General features: G+C 60.4%; 1 protein-coding gene across 2 annotated transcripts in view; it reads left to right on the forward strand.

The window, feature by feature from the left end:
- The window catches only part of ANKRD11 (ankyrin repeat domain containing 11), a 111544-nt gene that overhangs the window by 85586 nt on the left and 11051 nt on the right, over nucleotides 1-14907 (forward strand). For both annotated transcript variants that reach the window (XM_084533000.1, XM_084533001.1), the window contains exons 4-7: nucleotides 1696-1834; nucleotides 11653-11823; nucleotides 12751-12954; nucleotides 14424-14566. In XM_084533000.1, the coding sequence (XP_084389126.1) occupies nucleotides 1696-1834; nucleotides 11653-11823; nucleotides 12751-12954; nucleotides 14424-14566 (657 nt within the window). The remainder of the gene's footprint in view (nucleotides 1-1695; nucleotides 1835-11652; nucleotides 11824-12750; nucleotides 12955-14423; nucleotides 14567-14907) is intronic.

The following is a 14907-nucleotide window of genomic DNA, read 5'->3' on the forward strand; positions in this document are numbered from 1 at the left end:
AATTGGCCTTCAGCAGTGGAAGAGGTGCTGGGAGTGCAGGGCTGCTGCTGCTGCTGCTGCTGCGTGGGCAGCCCCAGTGCTGCGCCCTTGTCCCAGCCCTGCCTGGCAGGGGTAGAGGTGCTGGGCTGGGGAATCCTGGAAGTGCCGTGGCAGTTTCTGAGGTGCACGCTGGGGCCGTGCCCTTGCTGTTGTTCCCACCCGGAGAAGGCAGCTCAGCACCACTGCTGAGCCGGGGATGCGCAGTTGCTGTTGGAGCTTGCGTTGAATTGGGGAGGAAAAGGGCAAATCGGCCTCGTTGCATCAAGGCGTTCCTGGAAGGTGGTCGGTGGGAGGGCTGGCTGTGGGCTTCAGATTGATGAGGAGGAATTTGGGGAGGGGCTGCGGAGAGGCCGACCTCTCCCCGTTCTCTCTGGGTTCTGGCTGCGAGCCGCTGCCGCTCCCTGGCCTCGTTGCCCTGCCCGAGCTGCTCGGAACTGGTGAGAGCAGCGGTGCGCAGCCGGCACCTTCGTGGCGCAAACCTAGTTTTGTCCAGGTCAGAAAAAATCAGACGACAGCACTGGAGCACGTGGTGTTCAGATGCAACCTGGGGCAGCTGCGTGAGGAAGAGGAGGAGGACGGGCGGTGGCGGTGCCTGTGGTGGAGCGTGCCCGGCTCCAGCCCCGCCAGCCGCTCCGCCAGCAGGAATCGGGCTGCTGAGCTCTCAGCTAGGTCCCTTTAGCTTGCTTTACCAAAAAAGGGATTCCCAGCCCCATTTTTTCAGGGCTTAGCTTTGCACTGGAACGTGGATGAGGAGGCTGAGCGTTGCGAGTGCAGCCGAGGAGGAGGAAGGAGCGATGTGTGCGGTGACGCCGTGGCCTCGTGAAGGCTGACGCAGGAGCCACCTGCCAGGAGTCGGCTGCAGGCAGCCTGGCTGGCGTCTCTAAATGCAGGAATTTCTGCTGGCTGCCAGCGATGCTCTTGTATGATCTGAAACATTAAGGTTCTTTATTTCATCTAACTTCGTACCTAGAGCCTGGGGTCGAGGTTTTGTTTGAAATCACGGAAACCGCTCGGTTTGGCCTCGCTTTTAGAGCAGCGGCACAGGGGTGAAACTGGGAGCGGATGCCTGAGCGGATAGCTTCTGAAATGCAAAAGCTGCAACTGCGTGACTTCGTCTGTGCGCGTTCTCAGCGCGTGGAGCCCCAGAAGTTTCAGTTCTGCACCAGCTTTCTCACTGCTCCCCCGCCGCCTGCGTCGCTTCCCGCGCCTTCGTGCGCGCTCGCGGTGGCTTTGTGCTCGAGGTAGCTTTTCCTCTTAAAATCCCAGTAGGAAGAAGCTTAGCATTAAGCAGCTAAATCCTTCAACCTGTGCTGCCCTCCCTTCAGAAGCGGGTTTACCTGCTGGGGGGCTCAGAGCAGTGTCTCAGCCACCACAAACCATTTTTTGGTCTCGATGAGTGGGTAGAGGATGGGGCTGGCAGTGCTGGCTGCTGTGCCAGCCCTCGGTGCCCTTTCCTCCCTCTCCTTTCCAGAGGACAAAAGCCATTTCTTTCCCCTGTGGCTGCAGGGGGGCTCGTTTCTGCTGCATGCACACCCCCAGCCATGCGGGAAGGGGAGGAAAAGCGTGTCAGGAGGTTGGGGTGGCAGTCGGCCCCTCCACGGTTTGGGGAAGGCGCTCGCTAACACTGCTAACCTGCTGTCTGCTTTCTCTTCCCAGGATAAAGATAAAGTTTCTCTAACCAAGACTCCCAAGTTGGACCGGAGCGATGGCGGCAAAGAGGTGAAAGAGAGGGCCACGAAGCGCAAGTTGCCTTTCACTGTCGGAACAAATGGAGATCAAAAGGACTCAGATACAGGTACAGGAAGCGCAAACCCCGCCGTGGAGACGGGAGCAGTGGGGCTGGTGGGATGCCCGTGGCACCCGACGTTCACCCGTCCGTACTGGAGCGCGGCTCCACACCTCCTGCGGTTCTGTAACCGGAGGGAAAGGTGCTGAGCAAGAGGAGAGCTCCTGAGATGTCAGGAGCTGAGCGGATCTGGGCCCTCGTGTTCTCAGTAGCACACCTAACGGCACCGGGGATGGCTCTGGGGGGCAGGAGAAACCCCGTCCTGGGCTGGTGGTCAGCTCTCTGCTGGTTCTCCCTAACCCAGCTGTTGAGCTGTGGCTCCAGCTGGCCGAGGAGCAGCACTGAGCCTTGCAGTGCGAGCTTGGAAATCAGGGAACAAAGCTGAGCTCCCTCTAAAAGCAAAAAAAAACCAGTTTCCTCCAGTTTGGAAGCTGGGAGGGCAAATTTGGGAAGGTCCCGAGCGCTGTCGTGGCCGCGCAGCTCCCGCGCTGGGCAGCGAGGACACGCGGTGGTGGCGGTGCGTCCCCGGGGCTGGCCGAGTGGTAATTCTCCTGTCAGCTGCTGAACTCCGTGTCCTGAGAGAAAGCTTCAAAACCTGAATTCGCGGAGCTGAACGCCAGCTGAATGGCATTTGTCCGCGTGGAGCATCACGGCGGTGTTCTTGGTGTGCGGATGGGCGAGAGCATCACGGGGTGAAAACACCACAGCGTGAGGCTGTGGGATGGAGGGCAGCCCCCAGCCCTCTGGGACCAGAGGGAGCCTGGGCTGGGGGCCCCCAGCTCGCTCCCCAGGGATGCGCAGGGGCACAGGGAGGTTTTTGGGTGGGGTTGGCTCCGGTGCACAGCGCGCTGTGCTCCCTGGGTGCGTGCAGGAGCTTTGCCTCTGGGTGCCGGGGCACGGCAGCGCTGATGTGGTTTCTGAACCACGTGCAGCACTCAGTGGAGATTTGAAACCCAAACTCACTTCATGAAGGGCTGCCTGGCCCTTGCGGTCACCGGGATGTCATGGCCAGGCTCTGCCAGCCCGCTTCCTGGGGGACCAGCAGCAGGTGTCTGCTGTGTAAAGGGCTCGGGGCTCCTTCTGGCTGTGGAAGTGTTAGAAATGGTGCTGCTGGAGGCATCAAGAAGGAAAAAATGGAGAAGGAGCAGGCGGGCAGGGACAGCCCGGTGCTGCTACCAGGAGAGGGTCGTGTCAGATGCATCTTCCCCGTCCCCTCCGGGGCTCGGCCGAGCCGTGGGCAGGGGAGCTGGGCTCGAAGGCACGTGAAAGACAAACGGGGGCTCGACAGAGGCTGGCAAGGTGTGGGCGAGTCATCAGCAGCCGATTCGGTCGAGACCAGAGAGAGGAAGTGACTCAGCCCCTGGCGAGGAGATAGCGGCGGGGAGCTGCAGATGCACGGCACGCAGAGCCAGGCCGATGCTGAGCAGGAGCTGCTTGCTCTGCTCCGAGGTCTTTTCCTCCAGGATCCAGATGCCTGAGGTGGGAGAGGCTCCGCGGCACCGTGCTCCCCTCTGGCACCACCCTGCTGTGACCGTGGGGTCCTTCTCGTCCTCGGATGGGCTCGAGGAGGGCTTTCCCTCAGGGGAGAGGCCTGTTTGTGGCTGCACAAGGGTTGCCCACCTCACACGGGGCCGGAGAGGTGCCCCCAAGCCTGTGTGGGGTCAGTCAGTGTCCCACAGCACCCCCCAGCCACGTCCTGCTGGCACACAGCTGGAGGACGAAGGACAAAGCTTTGGTCTCGAGCAAGGGGGCTGCGCCCCGCTGCCCCGAGCAGGGGCTGCTTTTTCTCTTCCCTTCCTAAACTTCGATTTCAGCCGCTGTGAGAAGTGGGATTGCAACATCAGCCCTGGCCGTGCCCGTTGTGGGGCCGACCGTGGAGGATTTGTGCAACGCAGCCGCGCTTCCTGGGCCTCCGCACGCGGGCTTTCGTGTTTGCCTGAGGACGCTTTCGCTGGGCTGCTCCACAGCCACGTGAAATTCAGCTGTAAGGATGTGGGAACCGGGAGAGGGCTCCTTTGCCTACAGTAGGATTTTTTTTTTCCCCCTCTTTAAATGTTTAAGCACTACCATGAAGCCTTGCCTGGGTTTCCTGCGGCGGCTCGACTGCCCTAGCACCGTGCAGCCGCTGTCCTCGTGGGGGAAAAAATTTTACATGAGTCTTTAAGCCTCCAGAATGCATGTTTCGGATCCAGCTCTGTGGGAGCAGCATCTCCTGCCTTCCTCCTCTCCCTTCGTGCAGCATCTCCCCGCATCCAGACAGCGCCGAGAGCCTACGTGCTGCCTGGCAGCAGCCAGACGAGCTCAGCCAGCTTCTCCCCAGCACTTCCAGCAGCCTGGGAGGCTTCGTGCAGCTCCTCGTTTCTGCGCCGTGCCAAAAGGAGGTTAGACATTAAAATAAACACGCACCAAAAAAAACCCCACAGTTATGGATGTGCAGGGTGCCAGAGTCCGTAGTAGGGTGCTGGTTGGACCCGGTGGTCGTGAAGGTCTCTTCCAGCCCTAGTGATTCTGTGATTCTGTGTCAGCCGTAGTGGGGACGGCCTCTTTAGCTTGATTTCGGGCTGTCGCTCGAGTCCCTCGGCTTCCTGTAGGGTGGAGCTGTGGTCTCCGGGCTTTTAGTCATCGTGGGGGAGAGGTAGGGCTTCAGAAAAATCTCCAGGGCGCTTTGAGTTAATTTTGGCTTCCGCGAGCTGTCCGGGGAGCTGGAAAGACCTGGGTGAGGTTGGGTGTGCGGGGCTGTGCTGCTCCCCCTGGGTGACCCCCGGGGAGGGGAGGCAGGCGCTGGGCCTTAGGGTGCCCCTTAGGGTGCTGCTGGTTCCTGGTGCCTCCAGCCCCGCTGCCTCCACGCTGCCCCTTGGGCCTGGGCGACAGCTCTGGGGCAGGTTTCGCACATTTGCTGGCAGACTCAGAGCACGGGTTTGCCCAGATCGTGTCCAAACCCTGCCATTGCTAAATAACACCCAGATTTGATTCCACTCACTCAAAATCACAGGCGGAGGAGCCGTCCTGTGCCTGTGCTCGCTGGTGCAGCCGTGCACTGAGTGCAGCGTGTGCTGCTCCGTGTGGGAGCGCATCACGGCTGAGCTGCGCAGCCCTGGCCTCAGCGGCGTTGCTGCAGAAACAAATGCCTCACTTTTAAAGTTCCCCGAACATCAGAGAAATTCTAATTTTGAACCGTTTGGTCACGCAGACTTCGGTTTCTCTGGCAGCTCTCGTGCTGGAGCCGAGGGCTTTGCGCAGCTGAGCTCTCCCCACCGCCTCCTGCAGGGGGAATGAGGGCAGCCAGCGGTGGAGGGGGGGACAGGAGGGGTTTGGGGGGGGCAAAAAGGGTTTGGGGGGGCAGGAGGGGACTTGGGGAAGCAGGAGAGGATTTGGGGAAGCAGGAGAGGAGGGTGCAGGGGCCGGAGGGGTGCCGGGGCAGGAGGGATTTTGCATTCCTCATTGCTGCCTCCAGCGCAGCTCCCGCTGCTTCCAGCTCCTGGCCAGGCCGGGAGGGGTGGATGCCGTGTGGTTTGGTAGCGCTGTGGCTTTGGGTCATGGGATTTCTGAGCACCCCTTGGTGTTGGTGTTGGTGTTACTGGGGTGTGAGCTGAACCAAGCGGCACCGCAGGCAGTGCTGGTGGGGACGGGCACGGCGCGGGTCGGGGTCCCGGTGCGGTGCCGGGCACGGAGCAGGAGGTGGCTCCTGCCCTGGAGGGGGGCAGCAGCAGGTTGGGTTCCCTCCCGTGCTATCAGGGTTAAAATCAGTGCCATCAGCCTCGGCTGTGGTCTGGTGGCATTTGGCATCTCAGCTTTGTGGGATGGGGGAGCACAGGCAGAGGGCGGGTGCGGAGAGTGTGGGCTGAGAGGCCCCGGAGCAAACAGCCCCATCAGCTGCATCCGTCCCCTTCAAAACCCAGACACGAAAGCAGCATCGTGCTCCCGAGGTCCTGAAGAACGAGGTAGGGTCCTCCTGCTGGAGGGAGAGCCCCACCAGCACCATCCCATGATGGAGGGTGGCCATGGGTCGTGGTGGCGATGAGCATGAGCGCAGGATCTGGCCTCGGAGCCTCCTTGGTGCTGATGAGAGCAGGGTACGTGGTGCTAATTACCGGGCTAACAAGCCCAATCACCCGGGTTATCAGCCGAGCCAACCCTCCTGCTCCATCCCTCCTGGACGTGGCGCTGGGCTGGCGAGGGGATCCGTGAGAAGCGAATCGCTGGCGGCTTCCGAAACGCATCTGCGTCCCCAGGCGCTGTTTGTGTGCGCCTCTGTGGCTGGCTTCGGGCGGATGTGTGCAGCTGGGGGGGGACTCGAATGGGCTGCGCTGCATCGGGCCTTTCTTCGGCTGCATAATTTCAGCCCTTTTACTAAAATAGTCGAGAAACTGTTCTCACCTAGCAACCGGGGAGAGAGTGAATGTCAGAGCTTCTCCGCTTCTCGCTGGCTCCATAATGCCGGCACAGTGCGCCGGGGCTGGCACACAGCAGCCTTCAGATCACCCTTAGAAACTCCCCGTGTGCAGCAGCCATCTGGGAGGTGCCGTGCGGGAAAGCAGGTCGCTCGATGATGGGAGCTGCCATAAATCTCCCTCCTCCCCCCGCCTCACCTCCTTAGCATGCAGAGGGAGAGGCTGCAGTGTGCTGGGTCTCTGTGAACCCAAAATCTATCAATGATGGCTTTTTCTCTAATACAAGAGCTTTTATCAGCGCTGTCTGCGGAGCGTCCTGCCCCCCGCTCCCGGAGGGGGGCTGCGCGGGCGAGCCTTCCTCCCCTCCTGCTCCTCCTCCTCCTCCTCCTCCGGTTCTTTCGGCCTCGTGGGAAATGGAAAGCGTGGACTTGAATTCTCCCTCGGAATTACTCCTGTTTAACACGGAGATTGCTCTAGCTGATAGAAGCCCCGGGGGTGAAGCCTGTCAGCCGATGGCCACCCCAAAAGCTGCGTTGACCCCCTTCTGCGTGGTCTGTGGCTGGGGGTGAGGGTTGGTGTTTGGGTGGCCGGCTATCTGGGGCATGGCATTAAACCTCTCTGCCTGAGCGATGCTCTTAAAGCTGCCGAGGCCACCGGGGGCAGGGCCTGCAGCTGCTCCGTCACCACTGAGCTGGGGCTGGGCGCTGGGGGTCCCTCTCCATCCTTGGGGCACCCCCCTGCCGTGCTGCCAAAGCAGACCCTGCTATGGCTTTCCCTCTCAGCTCCCTCTTGGCTTCCACGTGGCTGCCGTGCCACATCCCCTCCCGTCTCTACCCGGGGATGTTCACACTGCAGGGGCTGCAGCACGTGCGTGAGCTCCCTGGTGCAGAACGTGCCTCCTGCCTGCGTCGGATGAACCCAAATACCGGGTTCCTCTGCTCGCAAACCACCACATTATGGTCTCGGTGCCTTCGTGCCCACCCTGCTGCCCTCCTGCTGCCACCTCTCGCTGATCTGCCCGTGCCGCTGCTGTTCAGCCTGCTGCTGTCCTCCCCGTGCTGCGTGCCGGTCCTCAACTCCCGGGGCACCGCTCACACCACGCCGCCTTTCTCTCTGCCCACAGACTCAGGAAGCCCTCTCTGCTCGTGCTCAGCTGCCAGCAGCGTGCAGAGCCCGGGCGTGCAGCGTGCGAGCAGGGCTCTGGGTACAGAAGGTGTCTGCGTGCTCCGGCTCGGCGCTGCCCGTGCGGGGCCAGGCTGCTTCCCCTCGCTGGAGCTGGCGTGCGCCGAAACATCTTGTGCCCTGTGACTTCTGCAGTAGAAATGAGTCACTCTTACGCATGCCAGGCTGTGGATCAGGAAGGCAGAGGCTTGTGCGGTCTCTCGGGGGTGCAATGCAGTCTCCGCTGCTGTCTGTGCCGTTCTAATTTATTCTCATTGATCTGCTGTTTGTGTGCTCGCTCCGTGAATAAACTCCCAAATCCCGACCCGGGAGCGAGCCGGCCGGCAGCGTCCCCGCGCAGCGCTCAGCTCTGCGTCCCGAGCTGCTTATTTGGAAATGGTATTTTTCCTCCGGGTGCCACCTTATTTGCCTGTGCTGTCATGCCGGAGCCGTTCACACGGATGCTTTTTGCATTACAGGGTGCCACACACGGCAGTGGGGAGCGGGAGCTCGGCTGCAGCTCTCCGCGACGCCTGCACCGCGCGGCGCGCCAGCCAGCAACCTGCGAAGGTTTTCCCCTCGCGCCGCTCCCGCCTGGCTCCCGGCCTCGTCCTCACTCCCCTTCTTTCTGGGGCCGAGGCTCAGCCCTGGCTTTGCACCCCCCGTGGAGGCAGCGCCAGCGTTGCGTGACCTGGAGCTTAATTCGGACACGGGAGCCACCCGCGGGGCTTTGTCCTGGAAGGGCGCGCAGCAGAGCGGCGTTTGTAGCCCGGGAACAAGGAGCAGTTCCCCGGCTGAGGCTTGGCCCTGTGACGGAGAGGGAAGCAGGCAGCAAGGAGCTGATCTCAAAACGGGTCCCTGGTGGCAGGGCTCGTGCAGAGCCCTCTGTGCTCGCCCCTCCGGCGGGGCACACGCGTGGTGCCGCTGCTCGCACGGCCCTGCGCTCTGCCTCTTGGGGGGGGGCTGCCCTGCACTGCCTTTCCCAGCCTTAGCACAGCCTCGCTGAGGGGTTTCAGTGCCAAACAAATGTTTCACTCCTGCCTGCCGAGGTGTGAGTTTCCCTCGGCTTGCTCCACGCTGCTGCAGGGCATTGCAGAGAAGCGCTTACTGCTGGGAGCAGCCTGCAGGAGCCACTGACGCCCGGAGCTTGTGAGCCGAGGTCTTCGTGCAGGGTCCCCACGGACACCTGGTGACAGCCAGGCTCTGAGTGAAGATTTCCAGGCTGAAATAAAGCGGGCTTGCAGCAGGGCAGGGCCAGCGAGGGCTGCTGAGAGCTGTGTCACTGAGCGGGGCCACGTCCTGCATTCCTGCTGCCCCTGAGGCTGGCTGGGTGCTGCTGGAGCATCGCCTCGGGGTCGTTTCTCAGGGAGCACCACCAGGAGGAGGAGGCAGGGAGCAGGGAGGGATCCCCTGGTGCCCCCGTGGTGCCTCCACCCCACAGGGCACCGTGCTTGAGCCCAGCTCCTCGGCTGCTGCCTCAGCCCTCGGCACGGCGCGAGCAAGCGGGAGCGCAGCGATCGCTCCCCGGTTTATTTCTGTCGCCTGGATCACATGGCTTTAATGCTAAATGTTGTGTGGAGGAGGACGATTCTCCAACTGTGGAGCTAACAGGAGTTTAGAGGTTTGGGGTTGAACTTCGGAGTCGTTTTTTGGAAATGGCAGGCTCCTGCTGACTACCCGCAGCCCCCGGCGTTGCTGTTCTGCCCGGGACTCCCCTGCACACCCACACGGCCCCTGCCCCGTGGGGCCCTTACACACGAGCTGTACGTGTGTAAGGTGTGCCCCGTGCTGTGGCAGGGCTGGATGTGGCCGGGGCCTCTGCCACTGCTGGGATCAGACAGGGGCTGGCGGCACACACGGCTCGGCCGCGGGGCTCGGGGAGCTGCCCGGGCTGCCTGGTTTCCTCCCCGTAAGCACGTTGGGTTTAATTTTATTGTAAGCCATTCAAAAGCTATCCACTTGCCTGTGATCTGATTTCATCTCTAGCTCTGCTACCGCTGCCTGGGTGACCGAAAGGTGGCTTTGGAGGATCAGGCAGGGGTTCTCCCTCGGTGCCTGCGCGCGTGGAGGCGCGGTGCGTGCCGGCTGGGGCCAGGGCGGCCTCGGGTGCTGCTGACCGGCCCCGCTGGTGTCTGGACCCTGCACCCAAGGGTGCCATGAGAGCCCAGGCACTGCATGGCACCTGCAAGCACCCAGGGGCCAGCAAAGACACGGGTGGCTGATGTAAGCAGAGCCTGGAGTTGTGCAACCGGCTGGTTTCCGTAGCGAAGCGGCTCCCAGTTAGCGCGGTTCAGGTGCGTGGCTGGCGACTGGCGTGGGCCCAAGGCTGTTCCTGGTGCTGGGCTCCAGGGGATGACGTGGGGCAGCCGCGTTGTGGCTCCAGGGGGAGGTTTGGCACTTGTCTTCATGCCCAAACCCTGCTGGCTGCCTCCATCCAAACCGGGGGTGTGGGTGGGGACGGGCTCACCGTGCAAGGAGCCTGCACGCAGCTGACGTGAGTGGTGAGCTCTGCTCCAGGCACTGCGTCCCCGTTACACCACGGCAGGGGCACAGAGGAGGTGTGAGCGTGGTTTGCTCTGGCGTGGTGGCCGTGATGGAGGGGAGGGAGTGCAGGGAACGGGAAGCTCCTGCCCGTGAGGCTGAGGTGGTGGCACAGGAGGTCTGGGGTATTTGGGCTCAGTGGTTTGGACTCTGTGCCTAAAAACAGAGAGTGAGAAACGTGCAGCAGCGTGAGTTCCCATCCAAGCTGCTCGGGGTTGAAGCCCTGTAAATTGGAGAGGGTTATCAGGCATGTACTTGTCTGCAGATGCTGCTTTGAGACTCCTGTGTCCCCCCACTAACATTTCCTGGGATTCTCACCTCCAGCTCAGTGATGAGCGTGTTTAGATTCAGACTTCCACGCAGAGGACACGCAGCCACGAGCTCCCTCACCGACCGACCCGGTGCGGCGTTGTGCTGCTCAGGGTTCTCCAGCAGCATCTGAGCAGCCCTGGCTCGAGCCCACGATGTTTGAACCAGGACCTGCTCACCTGCACCGACAACTTCTGCACGTGTGGCCCCTGCGAATGCTGTTCCCGGCCCTCTGCACGCAGCGGGAGCCCTGCAGCCAGCCTGGCTGGGAGCGAGCTGTGCCAGCGCTTAGAAATCGACGGGAGCAGCGTTGGATTTTCCGCTCACACGCACCGTATCTTCCTTATGCTTTTTTGTGGGTTTAGGACAGTTGCCTGGTAGGAGGCACGCAGCTCGGCTCCTTGGCAAGGGATCGCGGTGCTGCTCTGCAGATCCGTTTGCTGTCTCTTTGCTTGGCTGGCTCCACGAAAGGAAACTTTCGTTTTTGTTCCCTGAGCTGCCACCTTGGAACTCGGGGACGCGTCCCCGCAGCGGTGCTGAGCAGCGTGCGGCAGCTCGCCGGGCAGGAGCACCGGGAAGGGCTGCCAGCCCTCCTTGCAGGGGGAAAAGAAGTGAGATTTGCATCGAGAAAATTGGGAAATGCTTTAAAGAGTCGAGCTGCTCGTGGGGCTCTGGCGTGTGGGCCAGCAGGGCTGGCAGAGGCAGCGCGGTGCTCACTCCTGGCTGTTTTGGGAAGGATGCAGCCGAGCAGCGTGTCGGCTAGGGGTGTGAGCAGCATGCCAGGGGCCCTGGGGAGGAGAGGACAGGTCCCCAGCTCCATCCTGGCAGGGCTCGGTCTGTGCCCGTGGCTCGGGTGCAAAGTCCTTGTGCTGCAGGGGTGAGGTGGCAGCGTTGCGGAGCTGTCGGCCCCTATCTCGTTAGCACTCTCTGTTGATGCTTTTAGATGCCTCCAGTTCAGTCCATGCTGTGGTGGCATAAGGCTGCGTACGCTCCCCGAAGCACCATGGCATGAAATGGAGGCTCCTAGAAGCAGGATGGAAGGTACAGTACCGGCGGTGGCCCCACCACGGAGTCGTTTCCTCTGCCCCTTGTGCTGCTGTTTGCTGGGGGGAGAAGGGAGCGGGGCAGAGCCCCCAGGAGCCAGCGCCAGGAGAGGCTGTGGTGGAGGCGGTGCTGCTCCTGCCCCAGGTCTGTCCTGTCCCATCCCGTCCCGTCCCATCCCGATGCATGGTACCAGAGCTGGCGGGCAGCAGGAGAGGGTGCCAGAGCTCCCACCGCAGGGACGTGTCCTTCACCAGAGGCTTTTTTATCCGTGAGAGACCGGGACGGACTCGGAGAGCTGTGAGCGCTCTGCTCGGAAAGGAGCATGGTTCCCGGGCGCCGCGATGCTCACGGGTTGTGTTTTTGTGTCTCGTTGCATCACAGAAAAGCAGGGTCCAGAGCGGAAGAGGATTAAAAAGGAGCCCGCCACGAGAAAGCCTGGCTTGCTGTTTGGAATGGGCCTTTCAGGAATCCGGGCAGGCTACCCGCTCTCCGAGCGCCAGCAAGTCGCTCTTCTCATGCAGATGACAGCCGAGGAGTCTGCAAACAGCCCAGGTGAGCGTGGGGCCAGCCCCGTGCTGCTGCTTCGGGGAGATGCTGCTCGGGGCGAGCTCTCTCCTGCCTGTTTCTGCCCCCTGTGCGAGCCCTCGTGGACATCTCCTGCTCCAAAGCAGCGAGCAGCGTGGCACAGCTGGGTGCAGGAGGGCGGCTGCGCTGCTGCCGGGGTCTGCCAGGCTCCGGGGTGCTGGGTGTGGGAGGGAGCGGTGGGAACCGAGGCAAAACAGCAGCCTCTGGTCTTTCCGTGTTCCTTCTGGGGAGAAGGATAAGGCTGATGATAGCCAGCGCGCACTGTAACGTGAGATGCAGAGCAGCTGGAATGTGTTTACCATGGATTTGGGATTTGGGTAATTTTTATCTGTTGCGTGACCCCCCCCTCTGGGGTTTTCAGAGGCGCAGCGTGCTGTCCGTGTGTGTACATCTGCGTCCTACACACACACGCTGCAGCTTTTAGCCGCCTGTTTTGTTGTTCTTAACGCAAATCTAGCTGCTTATGTTGCTCTTACTTGAAAACCAGCAAAAAGCTGTGTAGTCTTCAGAGCATTCAGCTGTTCCCAGAAAATGCGCTCCCCTCCCAAGGCTGTCAGACCTCACATGTGCTTGGTAAAAGGCCACTTCCCTTAGGAAATGAGGTTTTAGGGTAAGGAGCTGCATTGTCTACTCCTAAATCATGGGATTGCCTACAGTCTTTGCAAGGACTGCAGTTCTCTCCAGCGGGCTTTGGCAGCCTGCAATTAATATCTGTATTACACACACACAGGCTTTCCTCTGTCTTCACATCAACTTCAGAGGCTGTTAACTCTCAGTGCCTTCTGGAGAGCGTTTTGGTGGAGAGGCGAGATGAAACGCGTTGCAACAGCTCCCTCTAAGGGTTTGCATCTTGCTCTGAGCTGCACTTCTGACTCTGTTCTCTCCTCCTCGCAGTTGACACAACACCAAAGCATCCCTCTCAGTCCACAGTTTGTCAGAAGGGAACTCCTAACTCTGCCTCCAAAACCAAAGATAAAGTAAATAAGAGAAACGAGCGAGGAGAGACTCGGCTGCATCGAGCTGCCATCCGAGGAGATGCCCGGCGCATCAAGGAGCTCATCATCGAGGGTGCGGATGTCAATGTGAAAGACTTTGCAGGTAAGCAGCCCCGCACCAGGAGCTCTGCCCTTTGCCCTCGGGTTGGATGTGCCACCCACAGAGTGGCTCCTGCCAGGGGAAGCTGTTTCCTTACCACACAGGTTCGCTACTTGGAAAGGAGAGATTAACCAAAACCAATGAATTTGCCTTTAGGGGAGGAAAATGTCTTGCTGTCCTTTAAAAAAAGGAAACTACAGATTTCTAAGAGTAAAAAATCTTTGGAAAACATCCGCTCCTGTGTTGGAGTTTGGCAGCTGAAGTCTCGGGCTGTCCCGGCTGCACCCACCCTGCTCCTGCTGGGCTGGGGGTGCGGATCCCTGCTCCCCCCGGGGCTCTCTTGGCTCTGTGCTCTGCAGCGGGACCGGGACCCTCTGGGCCGTTTCTTGTTCCACACACGTGATGCCTGAGAAGTCTGGAGGAGGATTTGCAAAGGCTGTTTTAGCTCTTTTTTTTTTTTTTTAACTTAAAACGTAACAAACGTGCATAAAGACATGAAAACATTGGGTTTGTGGAGTCGGCGATCCGGAATCAAATGGTGATGCTGTCAGCTGCCTGGGTTTAAATACTGAATGTGGGGTGCTGCTGAGAGGAACCAACACCGCTCCTGCACTAACGAGGGGGCTAAATTAGCACGAGGCAGCCTCTCTTCCGGCACGTCCGAGAGCTCGGCTTTGCTCTTTGCTGTTCCCTTTGCACGATTTTTTGGCTATAAATAGCTGTGCGTGTTCCTCTGCCTGGGTGATTAATGCCAGCGCTAGACGGAGGTATCAGCTGTGATTAATTCCGGGCACAGGTGCCCCCTGCTCGTGCTCCCGGTGAAGGTAACGGGCGCGCTCCCACGGCGCTATCAGCAAAACACCCAAGGAGCCGCGCGCCTTTGCTGGGAAACTTCAAAACAGCTCCTGCTTAAAAATAGTCTGTTTGAACATGATAAAATACTGCATCCCGTGTTCTTCAGGGGTTTGTTTGAGAACGAGAGCCGCTGTTACTGTGGAGATGGGCTGTTTGGTTTCTCTCCGAGATCAGGGCCTGTTTTTTGGTGGCATGGCTGCTTGCTTTGGAAAGCACACGGAAAATATTTGTTAGGTCTGTGTGGGGGATGCTCCGGGGCAGTGTCTGTAGCTCGGAACTCAGCCCTGCTGTAGGAGGCCGTGTTTCTCTTCCAGACAAGTTGGAAGGGGAAGGGATTTGAGACCTGGCTCCCATACGGCATCAGCAAGCCTCCCAATTTCCTATCCAGAACTTTGCCCTCAGGTTTGCCAGGGCTGTGCCATTTCTAGCAGGCGGTCTGACTGCCCGTGGTGCACCCCGAGGGGAAGGTGGGGCTGGTCCTGCAGAGCTCCCCGAGCTGCAGGGCCGGGCTGCAGGCTCCTGGCGCAGGCAGCCGTGGTGGATGGAAGTTGCTTTTCTCTGTGTCTGACCCTCTCCATGAAGGTGATGCCCACCTCTCGGTGTCTGTTTGCTTGCAGGCTGGACGGCGTTGCACGAGGCATGCAACCGGGGATACTACGACGTGGCAAAGCAGTTGCTGGCTGCAGGCGCAGAAGTCAACACCAAGGGGTTGGACGACGACACCCCGCTGCACGACGCAGCCAACAACGGGCACTTCAAGGTTGGTTGTGGCTGGATTCCACGGCTCTCTTTCAATGACCTTTTCCTTCTCGTGTGCCAAGCAGCCACCTGTGCGAGTGCAGAGATTCTGGTTGTTTTGTTATGGTTTGCTGCTGATAGCCCTGTAGCGGTGAGAACCTCCTGCCCCCGTACTGCTCAGCATTGTACTTGCACAAGAGTTCGTTCTGGAGCACAGGGAGAGTGCATGGCTTTGCAGCTGGTTCTTCTCCGTGTTTTCCTGCCCGAATTGATTCATGTTGCTGGCCTTTGTCTTCTTACCGATGCCTGTTAGTGCCACAGGGCTTGTCCTGTGGCTGTCAGCAGGCTGCTCTCCAGCTTGAG

Source organism: Aythya ferina (assembly GCF_964211825.1).
Source record: "Aythya ferina genome assembly, chromosome: 12".
NCBI classification, from domain to species: Eukaryota; Metazoa; Chordata; class Aves; order Anseriformes; family Anatidae; genus Aythya; species Aythya ferina.